The sequence below is a fragment of the Oenanthe melanoleuca genome, chromosome 8 (genome assembly GCF_029582105.1).
Source record: "Oenanthe melanoleuca isolate GR-GAL-2019-014 chromosome 8, OMel1.0, whole genome shotgun sequence".
Classification (NCBI taxonomy): Eukaryota; Metazoa; Chordata; class Aves; order Passeriformes; family Muscicapidae; genus Oenanthe; species Oenanthe melanoleuca.
In genome coordinates, this window is record NC_079342.1 from 13,635,432 (window position 1) to 13,660,656 (window position 25,225).

Sequence of the window (25,225 nt, forward strand, 5' to 3'; positions counted from 1 at the left end):
CGGCGGGCCGGAGCGGGCCGCTCACCGGCGGCGCTTACCTGCTGGGGAGCCGGGCGCGGACCTGCCGCGGAACACGGCCGGAGAGCAGCACTGGGGGCTCGGTTCATGACTTGAGGTTCTTGGGGCCTCCTTGTGGACATTTCTACTCCTCCCAACAAGCGGGTGCAGCAGGTAACGGAAAGGAAACGAACCCCTCGTTGTTGAAGGGTGCAGTGCCAAGCCGAGGACATTTTATACGAGGGAGGAAGTAGGAGTTGCCAGCTGTTGGAAAAAAATTGATAAAGTTGATAAAGTTGGAAAAATTCATTCCTAGAATGAGTTTGTCAACACGTATGCGGCTAGCAGACACTTGGCTTTCTGTGAAACTCGTGCAACTGCAGGGTCGGGGTGATGGGAAAGAGGAGTGACCAAGGACAGCACACCCGAGTCACCCCCACCCTGCCGCCGCCGGCATGGGGAGACAGGAGACGGAGGCACTGGGTCTGCAGATCGCGCAGACTGAGCTCCAGACTTCATTTCACAAGGAGACCATACCCACGGGATTTACTGTACAGAAAGAATAAACTCAAAAAGCGTACAAATTACTAAGTGTCCCACTGGCAATAAAATCTCACCCAGAGAGTTTAATACAAAAGTTGTCAAGTTTTCCGGCATCACTTTTTTGTTTGTTTGTTTTTTACACTATTTTTTAAAAATCTCTTCAGTAGTTCCTTGATTGCTGATGTTTTCTAATGCCATATAAGCATTGCCTACATGCACTGTCAGTGCAAGGGAAATCAAGCAAGGACTATAAACGCACCCTGCTTTCCTCACTCACAGGCTGCATCCCAGCCACTACTCAGCGACCCTTTTATTATCCTTAACAGGCTGAGTTACTTCAAATTTGTGGGATAGTTTACTTGAAAAATTTCCTTCCGAGTCAAGCCACTCAAATTACACTCGTGCTGTTTGCTGCAAGGCAAGGGGGACATTACAAATTACCTGGGGATTTGCACAGAACCTACTGGTGACTGCAGTGTGATTTCTGCAGAGCTCTGGCACAAGCGCCCAGCTGGCATGGACAGACAGAGCCTGCTTGGGCAGCAGAGTGGGCACATGGGGCTGTCCCAGGCATGGAGATCCAGGTCACCTAACTAACTGGACACAGTTACATGCACTAAAATTACCAGAAAAGTGGACTTTCGGGCAAAGGACTGTAGACACGACCACCCAAACCACTTCATTTTGTCTTACTTCTGTGCTGTCAGATAAATAACCAGAGCTTGAAGGAGCTTTGCAAGTAACGGCACTCTAATATCGACAGAAGCATTGAGAACAGAGAGCAGTGACAGTCTTCACTGACTTGGGATTTAAATAAATGCAGATAAAATAAATAGAGGGTTAAGTGTACTATGCCCTAAACAATACCCTCCTTACTTCCCATCCCAAAGTGTACTGTAAAACGTGGCATATTTGTGTTGGACAAGTGAGCCAAGCAAGGCAATTCTTCTCTGTCTCTAAAGAAATAAACATTCTAAATGAAGCCATAATGAGTTTTCTGCATCAGCTGGTTTCTAACTTTGGTAATGAACTGACATTTGAGGATACAAATATAAACGAGCTATTTTACTCACACTCTCTCTTTCATCATGTTCTTCAGTTAATGCTTTGAGTATTCAAAGTAAGGCTCACACAGTGCATCCATTTTTTTTTTTTTAGAGGACCTTGAAAAGCAAAGAGAAGAATTTTAAGGAAATGGGTTGTGGAAAAATTCAGTGTGGAACATGATCTATGGCTTGTATTTTCATTCTTTGGGATAAGTTAATTTAATTATAATGAAATTATGTCTGGAGGGAGATAAAACAGAAAAGTGAATTAGCCTTTTGTTTGACTATTTGCATCCCAATTCTGGCCAAAAATTAAAAGTTTCCAAGCCATGCAGGGAACTAAGTGAGACCAGGGTTGGTGGATCCGTGTCAAGTGGTCTGTCCTGTGTGTCTGAACTTCTGCTATCACATGAGGAGAAACACACAAAGGTCAGTGCAGGTATCAGCCACCAGTGGACCCTTTTTTCTGGGTATTGAAAAATGCCAGTTTCCTACTGCAAAGCTATTCTTTTGTTTTGTCCCGGGCAATGAAAGAGTAGAAGACAAAATGCACAGCACATGTGGCAAAGGAGAGCGTAGCACCCTTTTAGCTGTGAAGAGGGTACTGAATTTCAGCTCCCCAGAGCTGAATAAAGCCCTTTGAACCTTTTACTCCAGTGCCCTGGGTAAAAAACATGGTTAAAGCATGGGGGAAGCTGAGTGAGGAAATAACCCAGGACCTGTGTGGTTTCACACTGAGGGAAGCCCCTCTCAATAAGGTGGCATTATGCAGAGTAGAACGGATCTAGCCCTGTGTAAAACACGCATTTCTTTGCCGACAAGGACCGAACGTTTGGGAAAGCCCGGAGCCCTCAGCAGGAGCCGCCATGCAGGCCGCGAGCCGCCCGGCGCCGCGGGGGCTGCTGGGAGTTGTAGTCCGGCGGGGCCGCCCCTCACATTTCGGGGCTGGCCGCGATCGTTTGTGGTTCCTGCTGCTCACTGTGAGGAAAGGAGTAAACCAGGGAGATTTCATACAGATGTGGCTGGCGGCCAAAAAAATCATCAGTTCTTGTAATGCACAGCACTGGCGGAGCGGAAATCCCATGGGGGCACAGGCTGTTTCTAAGTAACTTTTGTCACGAGTGTGAAAGTGACAGGAGTGTAAGACGTCAGGTTGCCCAGCAAAGTGAATCATTGTATAGCTATGTCCAGTCAATTATTAACAACAGTCAAAAAATCCCTTTTCATTTCCTTCCTGGCACTACAAGGGTGAAAAGGGAGCGCACAGGCCATGGGGTTTGATGTCCTGCCAAGCCCATTCACACCAGCGCTGCCTTGGGCCCATGAGGGATCTCACCCCACTCTGCCCGGCAGAAAGGCTCTGTCCAGCTCCTCGTTGCTGGGGATTAAGAAATTTTAATCTACAGCTTGAAAAATATATAAACAGTTAATACCTGTTTGTTCATGTAGTAATAATCTTTAGTTTAATATTGTTCAGTGTCATATTTGACTTCTCTGTTTCTCTGGTATTCACATTTTTATATAGGTTCAGCTTAGTGAATGACCATAGCACTTTTATGGTCTGCATTTTCTGATCTTGTTCCCCTTCCTCCTTTCTGTACATTCACCTTCCAGGAGAGGGTATTTGGAGTTTCATCCTGGGCTGCAGTAGGGTCTCAGCAGCACCTTCTCCCTTTCCAGTCTGCTCTGAATGGCCCCTTACTCCACACTAGACTTTTATCACACCTATATGCTACTAATGATTTGAGACATCCTTGGACTGAGAAGTAACTAAGGGTCTTTTCCACAGTTCCTGGCAACTACTTTCTACCCAGAAAGAGGGAAAATCCCTGTTACTGGTGCAGTAGCACCTTTCCAGCACTTTGCTCTCAGAAAACTGTCTTTACTCACTTAAGGTCTTTTCCACCCCAGTCCATATAGTCTTTTTAGTCTGCTTGAATGGAATTTTGCCACTTACCTTTCTCCACAGTATCAATAGCTTGACACCTGTTATACTGCTATCCCTTCCCTACTTCAGCACTCCACAGAGGAATGAGAGACAGTTCCCAGCCCATATAGTCCAGCAATTAAGTGCCTCTCTTCAATTCCCATCTTGGCCAGCAAGGTCCTTCAAAAGCCATGCTGTGTCTTCTTCAAAGTCCCCTTCTGACCTGCCAGGGTGTTCTGCATGGCTGGGCTTCGTCATGTTGCTCTGAAATTCTGCATGAAGCCTAGACAAAAGCCTAAAGATCGCAGTGGTGTTAAGCAAGTGAGGAGGGACTCAGACTCACTGACCAGGCAGGGGGCAAAGATCTCACTTTTGTCCTGGTGGGGAGGCCCTGAAAACTTTGCTGTAGTATCCTAAGGTACTTTTGATACAATATGTATTACCCGATCTTTTTTTCACAATCATATGAATTTCCAATAAGATGACTAGAGTTGCACCCTCTTCACACCAGCCTAAAAATGAGCGTGCGCAGCAGCTGACTACAATGCAAGGTCAGTGATACATTTCTGCTTTTGCTTCCTCTTTTTTCTAAGACTGAATTGCTTAAATAAATCTTCCTGCACGTGAATTCTATCCACTTCACTGAGAATTTCCTGCCCTACTTCTTTTGTTGTGCAACTCCTTATTGTGATAGTTGCTCATATTTAATAAAGCTTTTGTCTAGACTTAAACCTTTGTTATTTTAAAGCTTATACTTCATATTAAAAAACTATTCTATAAAACATTGTGCCCATACTACCAGTAATATTTGCCACATATTTGCCCAGCTTGTAATAATGTAGCAAGAAGCTTATAAAAAGTATTCATATGAAATACCAACACTGTTAAATAGAATCCAGCCTGATAAAAACATTTTATATAAACATGGCTCAGACATCTCAGTGAAATAGCTACTACATCTCTGAGAAATCTAAAATGTAGCACTTGGTTGTAGGAAGTGAGGCAAATGAAAAAGCACAACATGGCAACGCACTCAGAAAAACAGTTGCAGACAGAAATGTGTCAACAAAACACAAGCAGAAATCTCAACTATATTTCAAACAGTACATTGAAAAATTAGTGCTAGGATTTCCCCCCACCTTGCTAGGAAGCTTTTCTCCCAGGAGTGAAGTACCTGACTGTCAGAAATATTCAGATTTTTAGGATTTGTAAAGCAACCATGTTTCAGTAAATAGTGGCATCTTCTCTACATGTTGTGATTTTGGTGTAACTGCCAGAAGTGATGCCAGGTGTGGAAGACCAGAGCCTGGCATTTCATTCTTTGCTCAGCCTTGGGGGATGCTGCTCCTCAGCCCTCTGAAAGCACCGCAGACCCAGGGAAAGGCATTTTCTGCAGCTCTCAGGTACTGGTTCTGTTGGGGGAACTTACAGGTGCTCTGTCTGCTCTTCGGCACTGAACTGTGAGCAGACCACAAGAAATGACATGCCTATGATTTGTGTATCAACATGCAGCTCAAAGCATGCACACATTGTTTTGGTGGACAGTGGTTGCCAAAGCAGACTGCAAGAAAGGAAGCACTGTTACAGGGGGGCAAATGTCCCAGTCACACATTGGATGACCCTGTTTCCCCTCTACTCTCTCTTTTGATATAAATCAAAGGCAGATGCATCTGAACAAGAGTAGACATGACATTCAACAGCTCTGCATTAAGCTTATAATAGTTAAACTGATTATTTAAAAACTTACTCAGCTCCTAAATTGGTTGATGATGCTCTGATCACGGGTGCTCTCAAGAGCACATTTGCTGTAACTTGTTCTCCAACTGCTCTGGTGATCACATAATTCAGAAAAACATGAACAGTTGTTATTTTGCCTGTAAACATAATTAATAGAGATATATCTAAATTTGATTACCATCCAACTCAAAATTTTATATCCACTGTACTATAAATACCATTTATTTAACTAATCAGCTTAGGAACACTTTTCAATTTTTACTCATGACAATTTTTGGTTAAAACGGTGTATTTCTGAACTTTTAATTGCACATAAAACAGAAATGTCATTGTGGGCTATTAGTACAGACACTCCCCTCTGGTTCTAGCTTCAAATGAAAATAGGAACTATCAATCAGGGATTTTTTTTTAGTGAGGTTTTCATATAGTCCATGCAATAATACATATTATGAAAAAAATGCTTTCATTCAAATTAGTGTCAAAACCTCCTTTTTTGCTCATGTTGATATGAAAACCATTAAAAAAATACTGCAACTATTAACTCTAAAAGGATTTAAAGGCAAAATCTACTAATACACAAAGAACAAATACACATGGTTGGTATTGCATGTACTATTACCTGACATATTATGTGACTGGTACAATCTAAATTTTTCATTCCCTACTGCTTTTAAATATTGTTCAAGTGTCTTGTTCTTACTGTGCTCTGCAGCTGACATTTCTTACACAGCATTCCACACCATGTAAATGTGACATCTACTGGCAAATAAATGTAACTTGAGCAGTTGGTTATGGAGAGCTCCCGAAGGTGCAATCATAGAATACTTTGAGTTGGAACGGACCTTGAAGATCATCTACTTTCATGATTTTAGTTGACAGGGTTTTGCAGTAACCTGAAACATTAAGGAAAAGTTCAAGAAAAGTCAGAGTTGAGTTCTGTTAGTCAGTAAGGAGTAGCAGAATTAAGATCAGTTTAGTAACTTCAGACATAATACTAGGTGTGCCCTAAAGCAAAGGTTTATGTTGTACAAACCCCAAGTGAAAAAGCATTTGTGCTGATATTTCAAGTTTCCTTGAGGGGCTTTAAAAAAGACCAAATAAGTTTATGAAACTTTAGGGACTTATTTTCCTCCCAGCATTCCCTGCAATATTTCTCTTGGCAGGAAACATCCCTTGCAGCAAACTCCATCCTGCTCTGAAATTCCTTTCCAGAATCCATGAGCTATGGGTGCTGTGGCCTTGGAGGTGGCTCTCTGGAGTGGATGTCCTCCTGGAGCCAAGGCCCTAAACACAGAGCAGATACTTCAGTGGATGTAGAACCACTCTGGATATGAATTCACGTGCCTGCACTAACAAACTGGATCACCACTGGCGTGTTACATCCCTGTGGTCCTGCTTCTGCTACAATGGCATGTTTTTACTAAGGCTGCCTGCTCAGTTCCTCTCTTAGTTTTTCCCACTGGTAAGCAAGCCTGCCAGATGCACACTTCCCAGTGCATATGGCCAGAGAAAAAGGGAAATAAAGAGAATGTATTAACTGAGGACACACAGTGACTTTTTTAGGGGGCAGTTGAAAACAGATACTTTATAAACACTGAGCATTTATAAAATGATTACATATTGGCTGCTTAACCTGCATTAACATGTCTGTGAGAACATAGGTGAATTATCCAAGGTGTTACCTACCATTAGTAGAGTGAGGTCTTGGATCAATTTTTTTCTGATTGAATCAAATTACCTTGGTGGGGGAAGAATTTCAGTTAACTAAGCCTTTCCAGCACTCCAATTTTCTCTTTGCTGCCCTAGTCAGCAGTAATTTTTCCTGGAACTTACTGAACACCCTCAGAACACACCACACTGCTTGCTAGGCTGTGGACACGTTGCTGCATTTGTGTCAATATAGCTACAGCTGTGTCCTCTCCAATCTTCCTTGGAAGCAAAGGCAAAGGAGGAAGTCTCTGTTAATAACCTCCCAGCAAACACCTGTTATTGTGGCTGCAAACAGATGGAACAGATCACTGACCTCCCTCCTCAAACTCCAACAACCTTTCACCTTAAGTTTTTGTGCTGCAGCCTTGCCATTAGACATTAGATTTCCACTGTGTGATTCATCAAAATCTAGACCTGTAAGCTGAGCAGCAGTAAGAAATGTGCAAGTTTGTCACCAGCTCTTCCATTCATGCTGCACTGACCAGCAGCTCATGTCAATGAACACAGGTATGTTTCTTTTAAGCCACAAAGCAAAGAGCCACACATACACAATTCTTAGAGATATGTTTTCGCAAAGACATTTGCACTTGACCCTCCAAGGCAGGGAACAGAATAGTGAAACTAAGGATTCTAAAGGAATTTTTAGTGGCTTTGAAACACTGTTAAAAACTGATCCAAATGATGTCATAGAAACCTCAAGCTGTTTTTATCCTACTGAGGGACTGCACTTTTTGTAGTAGTCAATTATAAGAATAAAATAAATTTTCAATATATGCAAGTTTCCTTCAGGCATCCCTTTTTGTTAAATGATAGCCCTCCCCAAATCCAAACAACAAAAAAAGGTAAAAATATGACTAGATCTCAGATTTAATTAATACTTTTATTCATCATCAAATTCAGAAGTTAGAAAGGGAAGGTATCTTGAGATCCTGTCTTGCCTCTATTTACCCATCCTATACTTCTAAAAAAATCCAACACTCCACATAATTCCTATGTAAGATGACAAACATTTACTATCTATAAGGCATTTAAACATCCTTGTGGAGCTCTAACCCTCTTACTGCCTAGCTTGATGTTAGGTGCCTGTATTTTACCCTTCTGTTAAAGAACTTAAATCAGTCATTACTTCAAGCTTTCCATTAAAAACATTTTTAAAATGTATGCAAGACCCACACTTGTAAAACTGTGGTGGTCAAACTCTCTCTTTTTTTTTTTCTTTTGTCATATCATCAAACAGAACCAGATCAGCTATATACACTTCAGCTAGAGAATGGAATTGTTTATTTATCAGTTTCTTATGGAATGGTTCTTCAATTCTGATCTGGGCTCAGTCCCCCTTATGCAGCAAACCAGAACAGATTTGAATGACACCTTCAAATCTGTGGCTCAGCATGCTGTGCTTGTTTAGGAGCTGTAGTAAAAGCAGAAGACAATATTTTTTGCAGGTTTTTTTAAGCTCAGCTTTAGAAAAAGTACAGAGACTTTTAAAAGGTAATGTAGCAGTAGTACCAGGAAACCAAGAACACAACAGTCGCAGGCGTACAGCAGCAGAAGCACAGAGGCCACAGCTTGGCTCAGACAGTGGGGAGAGGAGGAGCTGTATTACAGAGCAGGCACCAGAGCCTCTCCAAACACGACTTGCAGAAAAAGCCCCAAGACAGACAATGCCAAGACCATGAACAGTCTTTACTTCTATCAGTTGTTTCACAGCACGAGACACAGCACAAAGTTTGTACAGCGGGATCTGCAGACAGTTTAAAAACAGGCAATTATCTTTAAAAAAAGCATTGAGTCTGAATGAAAATAATATGAAGACAAACAATACTGAAGCTAATGATCACCTTGCTTGCTTTTGATTGTCTAAGAAGTCCAAGACTTCTCATAGTGACATTAATGTTCTCCACACCACCTTCTCCAGACACCCTAGTTAGTGTAAAGCTTCATGTGCCCCAACTCATACATGTAGTAGGCTTCACAACCATTTCCTCTTGCTCTCAAACCCTGCTCACGTGTGGGGAGGTGCAACAACTGTTGTCATACAACATTCTGATTCACAAAGAAGCAGCACAAGTGTTGTACATAATTTAATTTGCACTTCTGTATATAAATGTTTACTATTGCACACTATTGCAGCACTTAAAAACATCTAATTATTTGCAAAAATTAGTAAAATACTTTAAAGGATTTAAAAATAAGGGTTTTAATGCAACTGACAAGATAATAAAAAAAGCAATTTACTTAATGAGATACAATCCTTTATGTTGGAAATGAAAGTTACATACAACTAGAGTACAATTAAAATATACCATATAGTTCAACACTTAATTCCTCAAATGTGTAAAATTAACAAGCTTCTACTGTCATAGATATACAATTTTTCCATATTGTGAAAAGGATTTTTCAAATTAAATACAGGTAACATAATATTCTGTAGTTATATTTCATGACTGTGTTTAAATGAGAGGGTTGTATAATACTCACATTGTCAAATGTACTCACTAATGCCTTGGAAATTGCACACTTCCCCTCCTTTTCCAAAATAGAATCTCATTTCCATACTGAAGTCTATTATGCCATATTGGAAAAGTGTTTTACTTTCTAACAGGATTTTCATAAAATTAAAAAATAGCATAATATCATGGCATCATGATGACTTTTCCACTTATGCCCATGTAGAACTTAATCTGGGTATCAGACAGACATGTCAGAACCAACTTCCTAGACTTTTGTCTTATTGTACACGCAAGATGAATGATTACAGTATTTTACAGAACAGAAAAATCTCTGAACCTTTCTAGAACTATAAATGTAATGATTAAAAATTAAAATCATAACAGAATCAAATTGTGATCTCCAACATTTATTAAAATCTTTTAAAGTTCATAAACGACAACAAAGTTACTGTAGAATTTATCGCATACAGCTAGCATACAGCAGCATGTCCTTGGTCTAAATGAAATACAAAAGATTTTAACATTTTCATACAAAGGATTTCTTTAAATTTATTAATGTGACGATATATCTTTGTTACATAAAATTTGCTACAGCAAAGTATCTTATACTTTTCTTGCATGTATGTAAATATGGGTGGACAAAGACTGCATTCAGTGTCAGCCTCCTAATGACGTTGTGCAAAAATGCTCAACAACCTAAACAGACAGAACATTGGGTGGTATGTTTCATACTCTTTTGTAAAATGTCTACAAAGGCCTTTCTTTTAGGAGCGTCGTACAGATTAAAAGGAAGGAATGCCAGCTGTTTATTTGCTCTGGCATTCAAACAAATCCAATGGCTATGTATCAATATAGCTCATTTTCTTAAAAAACAATTCATCCTTGTATGCATGTAAATTTATCATAAAACATGAGTCTAGTTTAAACTTTTAGATGTGCTGTTTTAAGACAGGTCACTGAGACAGCCAGAACCAAGTGTACAAATAAAACTACTATGAATAAGTTTAAAAGCAACCCCCAAAAAAGTGCTGAGCCGCTGATTATTAACATTGAAATAAATGTGTAAAAGTGCCCAAAGCTAGCACATGGTAGCAATACCTTTTAAGTCAGTTGGTGAGAGTATACAAAACATAATTAAACCCAAATACTTGTATCTGTGTGACCATACATTCTGATTGATTGAAAGAAAGTAGGTTAGAAATGAAGACACAACGCAACTAAAACAAACTCAGCTGTTGCAGTTTTTAAACTTGATCTCTTTTCTTCATGAATGAAGTGCTGTAATTAAAAAGAAAATGATTGTAGCAGTACTCCATCCTCAGTTTACTAATATAGTATACCAGAATAAAAACTTGGCAATAACCTCTTATTCTTAACAGCTAACAAAAAATAACCGTGTTCATCCAGCGATGCATCTAGAACATTATTTTGCATTTGCTAAACCATTTGTTTTTCATAGCTAATGGCAGAGCGCAATTTGCTTTCTGTGGCATGATGGTTTTTATTCTAATGGATGCCTTTTTTAATCAAAAAAGGCTTGAAGCGAGGAATACTTTGGGAGCCGAAACATTGGCTACTTTAAAAAAAATTAAGAACAAAAAAGAAGAAAAAGTGAATCAAAATGAATTCTCTACAGTACTGACCAAAACTTCCTTTAAGAGTTTAGGGTTCTTGATCTTAAACAAGCCATTTCACACCTGCCAACTGAAATGCTGGTAAGTTGACTTGGTTTAATATGGTCCAAAATCCAGACCAGATGGAATTACTCCCTCTCATGAGACTGTAAGCTTTCCATGGTACAGTCTGGTTATGGCAACTTGCCTACTGCCTAGGTGGGAAATACAAAGGAAGGAGGCAGTGATGAAAACTGCAGGGATGTATAAAACCAAGGCACGGGGTCTAGCTACTGTCCCCTACTTAAGCCATCCAATTGATTCTACTGAATTTTGGTCAGCCTCCAGGAAGAAATGTTTTTAAGTTAATTTAGCAGACATTTATATGGCGATAAATACTACCTTCAAAAATGCTAAAAATGTTGGCTAGGTTTAGTCTGAGCTACTAAAAAATTATTATAAATTGTAGCATCAGACACAAGACAGACATGAATTATTGGCTGGCACAGACTAGAAGCAACATTTATCTTTCACTTCAGTCTAAATCACACTAGCCGCAACACCTTCCATTTCACTCACACAAATAATACATTATTCAAAATAAAATGGAGCATTCTTGGGTAAAAAACTACTTCATTTCAAAGGGGGAAAATGAACAATACACAGAAACAAAGAACGACAGAAACCAAAGTTAAGTAGGAAAGTGGTCTATTATTCTGTGTTACTGCACAAACAGTGCTTGCTTAATTGTGCCTAGTTAGAAGGGTTGGTGCAAACTGCACACATGGAAGATGGCAATAAAGACCTCAGTCAGCTTTGTGGAATGAAGTAACTAGGTAACTGTTTTGACATATGATGGTCTCAGCTCCACCTCATCTGTTAACAGAGTGCAAAGATCCCAATGTGAGCCCTGATGTCATCTTGTCCTCTTACTCCTACTAAAAATCAGCAAATTCTTTTGCACATTTTTCTGTTAGAGAAGCACGAATATCTTCTTCTTCATAGTCATCAAAGTTGCTGGTATCTCCAGGACCTCTGCACTTTGGTATGAATGGAGCTTCTACCTGTATTGGTAGGAGACACAAAAAGGCACATGAAATGTTACTGGCCAAATACCAACAGATTTAACATTGTAATATTGAGTACAGCAATACTCCCATTACTTCTCAGATCCTGCCAAGAAATCATGTATTACACATTTAAGTTGTGGCATATAAACAAAACCAACCGAAGAAGGCCTAGATGTGTGAATCTAAATTGAAAGAGACTAATCTCTTGCTGACAGACATAATTAAAAAATTACTTCCACTTCAAAACAAAGACTAGTCCTCTCTTTACAGAGGCAATCCTGCTCCTTACAGTTCATTAGCATAGGACACGGAGTACACTGATCATAACCATCACTATACAAAAATTTCAGCAAAGTTTGGAATGCCTCTCCCTCCTACTTCATAACAATTTTCTATTTCCAAAAAAATCCTAACCTAATGCAAGTGGAAAAGAATTTGTTGTCTTACATCTTTTACAAAGTTCCTCCTAGGACCTAAGTGAAAAGTGAAAGCCTTTTCCAGACAATGAGACACAAGCAATGACTTGGAGGAGTCATTCAAAGACTGCACCGTAAGGCAAGAAAAAGTACAACAAAATTATGCAGGTGATGCAAATTTAAACCTGGAAACACAAAGTAATCAGACAATTATCTCTCTCACAAGCATCTCAAGGAGTAAGTGTGCCAGAGGTAGAATGGTGAGGAGGCAACAAAAAGGGCAGGCACAGCTCCAGTTGAGGCAGAAGATCACACCACACTGCCCCCAGGTAGATTCCTGATGGTGGGGGTGTGTTGCATGTGTACATCAGTGAATTAAAGAGGTACAGCACAGACTAACATAAATTAAACTCCAGACTGTGGGCAATACCATTATACACCGCCAAGAAATAACAGTAATTTGTGCATGCAATTGTCACGTGTATATCCTTTTATTCTTAAAACAAGATGTATTTTAGCAATTTAGCCTGAGTGAACACAGTCTGTGTACATACCTAACCTACAAAGCCACACATTATTACGTGAATTCTATCTCTGTGTCTAAAGTATCTCATTTACTGCTTGAACTTTAGTACACTTTCAAATGAGACACGTCAGACCTTCTCCTATTAGCTTCAATATGGAAATTGCTGAAAAGAGATTGCAGGAGATAACACTGGTTTTTAGTGGAAATACCTGTTTGGCCCTAAGTACAGGCATCTTATCAGGCAGTGTGTTAATAAATATGGAAAGACACAAAGAAAGGAAGACTTGATGGTATGTCATGCAATGGGTGTGTAACTGGCACACAGGTGGGGCACAAAAGGTTACAGTGAATGGGGTGATACAAGACTGGGGACTAGTCACTAGTGGGGTTCTGCAGGGCTCAATCCTCTGCCCTGTGCTATTGAACATTTTCATAAATGATTGGAAACAGGAGTGGAAGGGATACTAAGTAAGTTCATAGACGATACAAAACTGGGAGGAGCTGATGACTCCCTGGAGGGCAGGGAGGCCCTGCAGAGAGATTCTGACAAATTCAAGGACTGGGCAATCAGCAAGTGTATGAAGTTCAACATTAGAAAGTGCCAGATTCTGCACCTGGAATGAGGCTACCCTGGATGTATGGACAGACTGGGGGACAAGAGGCTAGAGAGCAGCTGTGAAAAGGAACTTGGGGGTCCTGGTTGATGGCAAGTTGAGCCAGCAGTGCCCGGGCAGCCAGCAGGGGCAACCCTGTCCTGGGGGCATCAGGGACAGCACTGCCAGCCAGGCAAGGGAGGGGACTGTCCTGCTCTGCTCTGCACTGGGGCAGCCTCACCTCGAGTGCTGGGGGCACTTCTGGGTGCCACAGTGTAAGAAAGACATTAAACTATTAGAGAGTGTCCAGAGGAGGGCAACAGAGGTGGTGAAGGACTTGAGGGGAAGCTGTGTGAGGAGGGGCTGAGGGCACTGGGTCTGTTCAGCCTGGAGGAGACTGAGGGGAGCCCTCGCTGCAGTTACAACTTCCTTGTGAGGGGAGGAGGAGCAGCAGGCACTGATCTCTGCTCGGTGGTGACAATGACAGTGACAGGAGCCCAGGGAATGGCCTGGAGCTGAGTCAGGGCGGTTCAGGTTGGGTATCAGAAGTGTCTTCACCCAGAGGGTGTTTGGGCACTGAACAGCTCCCCAGGGCAGTGCTCACAGACCAGCCTGACAGAGCTCAAGGTGTGTTTGGACAATGCCCTCAGACACATGGTGAGACTCTTGGGGTGTCCTGTTCAGGGTCAGGAGTGATCCTTATGGATCCCTTCAACACACCATATTATGTGATTCTGTATCCAAAATATTAAGTAATTGACTAGTTTACTTATGACTACAGCATTAAAAAAAAAAAAAAAAATTCACATGACATTAGCTGTCAAGGAATACTATGTTTATTCAGGAAAATACATGCTGTGGTAACAGCCACTGTGAAAAACTAGAATAAGCCTAAGGTTTATTGCTGTATTTCTGTGACTACTTGAATGATACTACAATCCATGCTGCTGTTTCAGAGCCTCAGTATATTACAGTATTTATTCTTTATAATTAGAAGCTTCAAACTTACTCAATATCAGTTTTCACAACCCTTTAAATCTAGTAATAGCTATTCTGACTCTACTACTTCTTAACATTTAAAAATATTTATTATTTCTGTGAAAGTAATTCACTATAGCAGTACACTAGCAATGCTAAGAATATTTAGCACAGTATTAAAACACTGTTAATATTATGGGGCCTGGGTGTTCCCAAACAGCATACTGGCAAATGAATCCTGGTGCACATAAATCTGCCTTGCAAAGAGGCATTTAGAAAGTGAAGAACAGATAATTAGAATTCCACAATGGGGAATATTTTCTTAAAAATATCTATACTCAATGCAAAGAGTATAGGATGCATTAATTGTACCCTGTCTTCTAGTAATTAATACATTAGCGAATAATTCAACAACTGTACTGTCAGTTTGTGTAGCCAAACAACCAGTTTCTTTTTATAAACTATTGTTAGTATTTAGGTTTGGCCCTTAAAATACTACTGTTACAACAACAAGTTCATGCCTCTATAGTCAAGACTGTTAGCATTTCAAATTCAAACCAATTTCTTTAAATATTATCACTAGCTTTTTTTTACAGAGGGAGCAGGTTGCTTTAGGAGAAAAAAGAAAAGCTCTAGCTTTGGCTTGAGCTTCTCCACACTGAAGCACAGTCTGAGTGCTAAGAGCTGGCTGGAAAGGAAAAAAAAATTAATTTCTGCTGTGGAGGAGTATTTATAGATGCCACTATAGCAGGGGTTAAATAAAAAGTGAGAGAGGCAGGAGATGCCTCATCCTGAGATAATCCAGAAATAGACTAACACACAAAATGTGTTAAAGAGAATGTGAATGTACACAGAGGTCCAGGATAAAATACCCAGGAGAAACAAACATAATTCAATCAATACATATCCTTTGGAATCTTAAAAGATGAAACTACTTTCACCCTTTTCTCAATTTAAAGTCACAGACCTAGGAAATAAAAAATAAACACAGTAAGTAGAAATTTTACTTCAATCTCTGAAAGACCTGTAATAGTTTTGATCAGGAAGGGTCTTACCTTTCTCTGATAAATGGCAATCCAATCTGTAGTTGCAAACCACTTGTGATTCTTTATGTCATTTACACCATTCTTGAGATTTCCATATCGTTTGGTCAAATCTACCTGGAGTAAATTTCTTAGAAGATCCTTTAGGTCTGAACTGAAGTGTGATGGGAACCTCACCTAAAATTATACACCCACATTAAACATTAAAAAACATTATACAAATTTGATTCTTTCCCCTGTGAATGGGATTTCAAACAAAGGGAAACAGTGGGGCAATTTTCTATCTTCTAAAACCAAATCAAGCAGGAATGCATGAAGAGAGAGATGATTATTGTCACACATGTATTTCTGTTTCTGTATTTCTGTTGAATTTCTGTTAAAAAGCTTTATCAGTAGCATTACATTGCCCATCTACCATTTCTTGAACTGGAAGTTTCTAGGGGGCAAGATATTAATTTAATATAACAGTAATCTAAAAGCTAAGTTTAACTTGGTGTTTTAGCAACACATCATCTCAAGACATTCTCAGCTATTTTCTAGGTATAAATTTTTAGTCTGTATTATATATATGCACACACAGAGGAGACACAGTATATAGCATATACACAGCATATAAATACATAGATATGGTCTGAAATAACTGTACATTCAGCAATCATATATGAAAAGTCCATCTGGAATTTTATGCTGTACTGCAATCTGTTTCTGCTAACTAAATGCACCAACATCAGAAGTCTTACATAACAGCACTATTTGAAGATAGCACACTAGTGACTTGCAATTCATTCAAACCTGGCTAAAGGATATTTGAAGATGATTCGTGGGATGTAATTACAAAGGGTTTTTCTAACAAATGATCTACTAACACCATTTGAGATGGCAGAGAGAAGGAAGGGGGAAAGAACAGGCAGAAAGCTATACTGTCTTCCTCAGTCTCAGTGTTTGATATGGAGCTGATCAGTTATGATGCAAATATAGATCATAAAAAAATTTTAAACAATTAGGAAGTCCAATTATTAAGGACTCTGCTCCAGTTTACCTACCAATATGATTCTGTGGTAGATTATGAGAAATTTACAGGTTTAATGACTATAATACCTAGACCACTGAAAAGTAAGGAAATATTAACTCAAATTTTAAGTAGGGATCTAAGCAAATGAAGTAGAATAACTGAAAGATCCCAAGTTATAAATAACTGCTACCTGAGGATGGGATTATAGTTTCCAGAACTGATATCCAGTACTGTTTCTGCTGTAGTCCATCCATGGACTCAGGAAAAAAGGTAGATGACCTTTTACAGATGTCAAGCCATTTAGATAAAACTACAAAAATGCCCAACATTTTGTTTTTAGTAAAGAAGAAAAGGAATTCTTTAAAAATATGTCATTGTAAATTAATTCCCATATATTCATGGGCACAGCTGAAGGTTCACAACATTAAAACCTTTCAAAGAGCAACCACCAACCACCTTCTTCATTAAATGAGAATCAAGCTCAGTGCAGTGCACCACAGGCCTACTGAGATACTGCCCTTGATTAGAATTACAGAGGCACCTGAGATGCAGCACAGCATGTGTCTATGTAGGGGCAAGGAAGAGAATAACTAACAAATCAAGTGAGCACAAAGAATCAACACTGTCTGGCAGGAAAAACAACAGAATGATTATATTTTGGTGCTATCCAGCACACTAAGAGATATTAATGAAAAATAAAAGAGAAACATTGGAAACACTTTTCAAAATTTTTATATAACAATGAAAGCCAAACAGAACATTAGACAGATCTAGCTATAAGACTGTGGAAGTAAAGATACCTACTAGGAATGATGGAAACTCTTCAGGGCTTCTCAAAAATTGCAAAAACATTTATAGAAAATAGCTAGACAAATTAAGTACACAGCTAAGTAGTTGTTAATAGTCATTGGATCACTTTATTCCAAGCATAAAAGGATATAATACCACTATGTCTATAAATTTAGTAACTTGCATTCTATATTTGAAGACAGGGAACAGATTTTTATAACTTTGATTTTCAAGTAACAATGTCTGTACTTAGGAAATGTGCATTACAAACTTCTCCTAGGTCCTGTTCAAACTGCTTACTGTCTAGTGGCCAGTGAATTTGGCATCTCCCCCACCAAAAATCAGGCTCTATAAAAACAACTGCATTTGTGAAAACACCCAGAGTCTTAACTCACCTTGCCAGACACAATCTTCTCATAAATTTGAATGGGCTGATCTGCAAAGAATGGGGGATATCCAGCTGCCATTTCATAGATTAACACTCCTAATGCCCACCAATCCACTGCCTTGTTGTAACCCTGAATAAAATGAAATATGCCACTGTTAGTACAGTTTCTAAGACAGGTTAAGATTTTCAGTATAGACCTATTATTTATGGAATACGAAGAAAGCAAATACATTATTGTTCATTGAATGCAGAACTTACAACGTGACTCCAACCAAACTGGCACTCACAGATTCCAACAGCAATACACTTAAAACCTATTACAGCAATGACAGTGAACCAGTGATGGAAATAAAGCATTTTGCACACATTCCTGTGATGAGTGTCAATGATTTCTTTACACTCCTGTGACAAGACTCCCTAAGTGACAGAAATGGGCAGAACTTACTTATTTTAAATCAAAACAATCTTGCTACAGACTGATAATTCTTCAAAGCTTAGGGAAATTTTATTATAACAACATATATAACAATGCTTCCAATATTGTACACTGTCACCCTTTTGCTTGATTATCCACATTTCAGTCTCATACGTAGTTAACCAGATACAAGAGCTTAGAGTCATTTATGATCTGATCTTAAAAGCCTGAACCTTAAATCATTAGTAGGTCCTATTCAATTTATGAAAGACAAAGAAACCACCAAACCCATGCATTTCATACAGGTTCTCTGAGATTTTTTACAAAGCTCAGGGTTTGGACTTGGTCTTTCAGGAAAACATATTTTGAAGACATTGTAGTAGATGCATTACAATCACTTCTGCTGTTTTAGCTGCACAGGAGAAAAAAACCATGCAAACAACAAACATTTTTCCCCCAAACAGAAGTATTTTTGTTTACTTTTGATGATCTGCAAAGGGTATTTAATTAAAGCACATGTTAAATGTGTAATTTAACATGATGCACTCCAATTGTTTTATAGAATAAGCAGTTCCATATTTTCCATTTGCAAAACATACAGTGCTACAGTTAAACTGCTGTAGGATGAATAATACTTTTTTATATTGGAACACTTATTGCAAGTAGTAGACAAACAGATCGACAGTCAGCTTAGACTGCATGTACTTTAGGTGTAAAACCAGTGGATTCTCATGTTTGATTTGATGTCAACTGTCCTAAAGGTGAATCTCTGCAACTTGTTACATAATGACCACTGATTGATCCCAGTTCTTGTTACCTCTGGAGTTCTTGTTCTAGTGTGTTAACACTCTAGAATGTAATCATTCAGATCTGTTGTTCTGATAAGGATGTTAGTTAAATAACCTAATTACAGGTTCTTTAAATCTCTCTGCCCCTCACAAGTTATGTGGCAAGCATGTGTAGAAAGTTTGGTACGGTTATGTGAAAATTCTTATTTGGTGTAAGTTTTGGCATACCAAACAAATATTTACAATGCAATGATTTCATTTTGTGTTATTTGTAAAGAATTGACTAGTCAAGATTTAATTTTTGGAAGTATCAGCAATTGTTTATCCCTCATGGCTGAGTAACAAGACAAAGTACCTTGCTGAGAATTATTTCAGGTGCCAGGTATTCTGGAGTCCCACATAACGTCCAAGTTCTGCCTTTTACTCTTTTTGCAAAGCCGAAGTCCGTGACCTGTCATCAGAAGAAATAAATTGACTTTAAGTGCAATGCTACAAAGAAATTTAAAATTAAGTACTTTATAAATATTTTGGAAAGCCATTTTTTACAGGGAAAAAATTTATTTCTCAAATCACATAGTATCATATAGTTAGATGTACCTTTATTAGTCAGTCCTTCTGGTACTTCTAAGACAGATACATAAGTCTCATGATAAAATTAATAAAGAACACAAAATATGTATTATCACCCTGACACCAGCTTCTATTTATAATTTAAAAATCAGTGGAAACTATTGCTTACTAATCTTCCACATGCATTGCAATTACATTATTAGTTTTTCTTATAATTTTAACATCAGACTGTTTGTAGTGCTGAAAATTTGAAGAATATAAACAAGATATTTATCTTTTCCTTTAGTTAACAAATAAATGAATCACAAAAAGGGTCAATATACACAAAAATATATCCCCCAGTCTTGTAAATTTAGAATTTTATTGCATAAGTATATAAAGGTCATATGTAAAATTAGTGTGGGAATAAGACAACATAGAAGACATCTTCCAGTAACTTCTAATTCTGACTATTTTTGAAAGCATTACCAGAGTCAAGTTTGTTTATTTGAGGCCTGGGAGGAAAATGTAGCAATAATTGTATTCACAAATGACAAGTACTTGGACATTATAAATTCTTCATTTCACTTGTCATGTTTTCTACAGTAAGTTTTCAGAACTCTATGCAGTATCATAATGTCTGTGTTTTTTCCTGGACCATATTGTGGAATACATACAAGCTACCAAGTCTATACTTGTTTCTTTTGTTTCCTCCTTCTTGGTTTCAATTTCAACCCATTCCTTGAGGAAACATACTGTACCAAATGAGAATTGCTGCTAATTATAGAATAACTCATGCTGATGTTGCTGTGCATTAATGTCACAACTAAAGAAGACAAACTCCAAACTATCAAGGCAGCTTTTCTTCATTTTTGGTAGAAACAACAGCATCAGCAGATGGAACTGAATAGAGTGGGTGACATGCTGACTGGAGAGACCTGCTTCAGTCAGCAAAGAATCATTTCTGTGTTTGGGAATGCACATCAGTCTATGTAAGAAGAATACACTGCAGACACGGGACAAACAGTAATGGCTTTAAAATGCAAAAAGAAAATTAAGTTGGAGCTGCAGCATCAACATATGAACACAAACCTCCCTCTGCCACTATTACAAAAACATACTGTTGCACACAGAGAGCTGCCAGTGCTGAGTAAACCAGTCACAGTAGATGGAGTAAACCAGCTGTACAATAATGGTGCTCCCCAACTACGCTAAAGGAACTTCTCCCTACAGTGTTATCTTATGCTTCATGCAAAATTATTTTACTGTTATAAAAACATAAGATATGAATTCTTTACGCTTCTCTCAAATATTTTTATTATGTATTTTCTTGTTTAGATTCTGCTGCGGCAGAAAGTGACACAATGAGGGAAGAAGAACTTCCTTTTAAGGACTGCACAGCATTGCAGAGTGCTTGTTGCTGCACTCTGCCTTCCCATCTGCCATTTAGCTAAAAACATAAGAGCTAAGAGGAAGATGAGAAGGTGCCATGAGAGCCTGTTGTCAAACCAAAGCTGTCATTTGAGCACTGCAGTGCTGACCTCAACTAAGCTCCCACTCCAGCTGTGCTGGGGAGGCTAGGACTCTCCAAGGGTGGGATTCATCTGATGGCATTAAGTACTATCATGGCAGGACTAATATCTAAGCTGGTTATCCTAAACTACTTATACAGATAGTGCAGAGAAACAGACATTTTAGGGCACCTTTCATCTTGCTCTACGGCAGACATATAAAATAGGTCAGATGAACAGAGCCATGTAATCACCTACTTCTCACCACAGACCCCAAGGGAAATCCTGACAACTGGCTCAACTGCAAACAGCTCTATGTGCATGCTTAATTTTAGTCAGAGGAAGTACAACCTAAGGATTTTAACCTTTACTAGACAGCAGGGCATTTGAATCCTCCACACAAACATGCTAACAGACCGTTTATTCTAAACACATTTTCTCAAATTACCTAAATCTACACTGCAAGACAAAACTTCACTCCCTAAATATACGAAGAACATCATACCTGGATATATCCTTGCTGATCAATTAAAAGATTTTCAGGCTTTAGATCTCTGTAGATGAGGTCTAATGAATGGAGGTACTCAAATGTTAGCACTATCTGAGCTGCATAAAACCGTGCATGTGGTTCACTGTGAAGAATTAAAAGAATATTAAGTACCCCAATGCTATGCTAAGATACCAAAACAACCACCTAACTGTCAGGGATAGACAAATTAGTATCTTTCAACTGGTTATTTTACTATGTAACAAGAAAAAGCAAAAGTAAACATTTTCATAATTGATACATACATTCCCTAAATTTAAGTCTTGCAGCTAAAATACACACACAAATCAAGATCAACATATCCCACAGTGCAGAGCTTTGACATAAAATTTTACTTTTCGAAACTACCATGAATTTCAGTGACAATATGCATAGAAATTCCCAGATTCTATCATACACAGATCACAAATGCCTGTAATTAACTAAATGAAAAATAATTAGGAGTTCTTCACTGCCTGATTTAAGTCCACTGAACACGAGGCAAAGTAAACACACTTAAGCCTTCCGAATTTTTTCTTCAATGCTAACAAATTTCATAAAATCCTCTTCCCAAATCAACAAATTTCATAAAATCCTCTTCCCAAATCAACCAATTAAGCCTTTTTAAAGGAATTGTGTCATTAATACTCTTACCTGAACCTTCCGATTCTTCTTAGATGTGAAAACATTTCTCCACCAGGAACATACTCCATTACCATGTATAAATTAGAATTGTCCTAAGGAAATTAAGGATACAGGTAAACACAAACATATACATATTAGGCATGCTATAGTCTCTACAACTCCCCTGTGGAGTACATTTTTTATTAATGACTGAAAATGAAAAATTGTAGTCATCCAATGACATTGACAAATATAATGCAACATAGGCAGAAATTCTTGAAAAACTACAAAAGAAGCATCACATATCTCCAGAAACCTCTTTTAAATCAAATCTGAATAAAGATAATTAGTGAGGTTCAGACACAGACTGGTGTGTAAGAGATCTGATGGAAGAGAGGGTAAGATGCCTACTTCAAGGCAAGACCTTGAACTATTCAGCAGTACTTATAACTGACAGCCTGAGGTATTCTTGTCTCCACAGCCTCTGCCCTGAACCTCAAACCTCTAAAGATTAAGGTAGAACATGTCTGCTCATTAAAAATTAAAAAAAAAAAACAAAACAAAAAACAAAAACAACAACAAAAAAGCAACAAAAAACCAAAAAAAAAAAATATCGAGAAGAGAAAAAAGAAAAAAAGGAGGCACATATCACTCTATAAACTAGGAAGCTTTTCAGTTTCTTTACAGACTAACTAGTACATACTGTCATGAAATTAGAAGCTAAGCATTCCTTCATGGTTCAAACTGTCATTAAGACCTGCCTCAAGTATAAATCTCAAGCAAAAAGATCTGCAGAACAATTACAAATTTACCATTCTATATATTGGTACAGAAGACCCACTTTGGTATCTTTCAAAGATAAAATGATGCTTAAAAGCTCCCTGGTGTACATCCAGTTGCCCTCCAAGAGGAAACAAAACTCTGAGGAGTTTAACTTAATTTAGTTTTTATTTTTTTATTTGGAGATATCCTGTCAATCATTACCTGATGAATCGGGGCATATGAAGTGTACACGAGTGCACTCCACTCCTACTCAAGCCCTGGCAACAGTGCCAAATGAAGCATCTTTGAAAACAAAAATACTTAAACTATTGTACAGTATTTTAATATCTAAAGTGTAAGCATGCACTTCCCTATAACCCAACAACTACTTTGAAAGTAATGGATACCTTAAAAGAATACTCCAGTTTAACGAGGAAAGGAAAGTTCACCGCTTGTAATATCCTCTTTTCATTCAGTGTGTGTTCTATCTGCTTCAGTTTGACGACCTAGGAGAGAAAAAATAATCTTCAGCTTAAGTGTGATATTTTATAGTTCTTACTAAACTTTTTAGTGTTAAACAATTAGTTGAAAGCAAGCTTGTAACTTTGCAGAAAATGAAACTTTATGGATTCCTAGTACAATAACAGAACCAAGAAAGGATTGAAAAGTCTAATATAATTTTAAAGAGTAACATTTGTGTAATACAGTTGGCAGACGACTGTACAAATAGTGCCTCTTCCTACTTGCTGAGTATAAAAGTCAGTAAAGGAAAACCCCTCTGCATTTTCTATTAATTGCTTATGTTTATTATGGCCATACTTCCTCAGCACTTCTTCAATAAAATACATTTGATCTTTGGACCCTTTGCTAAGAAAGGCAGGAAACTGTGTAAGATACAATGATGAATTTTATTACCTGTGAAGAGGAGTAAACAGGCTTATGTCATACAGCTCACACATTAGTGACAAAACTAAGAATATAAATTCAAAATCTCCATTTTTATAAACAAACTACTCATTGTAATCCATTAAAATGCTACCAGTCAGCAAGTGGCAGGTTTCTGATCATTGTTCTATCTCATAAATCAATAATTGGTTTCCTAGTGTTAGACCCCAACGCTGCACGATGAATTTTATCCATTTTATTTAATCCCTATTGCAGAATTAATCTATAACTCATTTTCAGAATGGTATGATTTCCAGGTAAAGGTAGAGGTTTTTTTCTCACTCCATAGGAAACAAGAAGAAAATGTACAAGAGTGATCAAAACAAGTCTGTTTTTATGTTTTGAAATCAAATCTAACTGCTACAAATAAGAGATAGTCAAGATATTCCAACCCTGACTGACACTGTACTTAGATGCAGAAGGTAGTACTTATAAAAAACTCACTACTGTTTTGAAATAAACATCATACAAAGGAAATAATGATTTAAAAACATTAAACCTCGTTTGAATTCCAGATCTTTAGGGTACAAATAAAGCTTTGCTCAAATCAACTCATTTGTGGGAAGTATCTCCTTCAATCCTACAAAGCTTAAGTACTGGAATGATCTTGTCCACCCAAGCAAGAAAGCCAAGGCTCCTGTCTGTGAGGTGTTCAGCTGCAGTGCCAGACCCTTCAGCCCCATTCCTGCATCTCCTCCTAGTGAGGCACCAGAGGGGGATGGAGCAGTGCCCCAGGCTAATGATGTGGTTTAACATTTCCAAGGCCCAGCTGGGGCTTCAGACACAGCTCTGATCATACTTAAGCCCAGGCTCAGGGCATGGCCAGTGTCAGTGTCCCATATACCAAACAGTGTCTGGTAAATGGCAGATTCTCCAACAGCTTGTTTGTGCCCAAGCTCTTGTTCATGATTTTTTCTTTCCAAAAACAATTACATAATTTAACTAGCCAAGCAGTGGCATGTTACAGCCTTCCTAACTCAAGGCAGACAAAGGAATAACATCCCTACACAGAAAACTACTGTCTGCATCAACATCTATTGCATTTTTTTTCATGTTCTATGAATCAAGCATGAGATTGGATAACGAAGACATACACTGGATGCTTTCCCTTGTTTTTCAAGTAAAATGGAAATGAAAAATTATAGGCAGCCTGCCCAATGTCTAATTTCAGACATCTGTCTTACAAAATAAAAACAGCCCTTACATTCAAGACCTTGGAATATACTAATTTAAATAATGCACTTTTGAAAAACTTGTCAAAACC

General features: G+C 38.4%; 1 protein-coding gene and 1 long non-coding RNA gene across 9 annotated transcripts in view; one reads left to right on the forward strand and one right to left on the reverse strand.

The window, feature by feature from the left end:
- The first annotated feature begins 4 nt into the window (after positions 1–4).
- LOC130256093 (uncharacterized) lies at positions 5–584 on the forward strand. Its single transcript, XR_008841057.1, has 2 exons — positions 5–171; positions 314–584. It is a non-coding gene; the product is annotated as an uncharacterized LOC130256093 (long non-coding RNA).
- A 9,220-nt stretch (positions 585–9,804) lies between these two features.
- The window catches only part of PRKACB (protein kinase cAMP-activated catalytic subunit beta), a 66,071-nt gene continuing 50,650 nt past the window's right edge, over positions 9,805–25,225 (reverse strand). For all 8 annotated transcript variants that reach the window (XM_056497437.1, XM_056497432.1, XM_056497435.1 and 5 more), the window contains 7 exons: positions 23,424–23,522; positions 22,285–22,367; positions 21,610–21,736; positions 19,400–19,495; positions 17,849–17,971; positions 15,665–15,829; positions 9,805–12,090 (listed from right to left, as the gene is read on the reverse strand). In XM_056497437.1, coding sequence (XP_056353412.1) covers positions 11,965–12,090; positions 15,665–15,829; positions 17,849–17,971; positions 19,400–19,495; positions 21,610–21,736; positions 22,285–22,367; positions 23,424–23,522 — 819 coding nt within the window. In that variant the 3' untranslated portion in view covers positions 9,805–11,964. The remainder of the gene's footprint in view (positions 12,091–15,664; positions 15,830–17,848; positions 17,972–19,399; positions 19,496–21,609; positions 21,737–22,284; positions 22,368–23,423; positions 23,523–25,225) is intronic.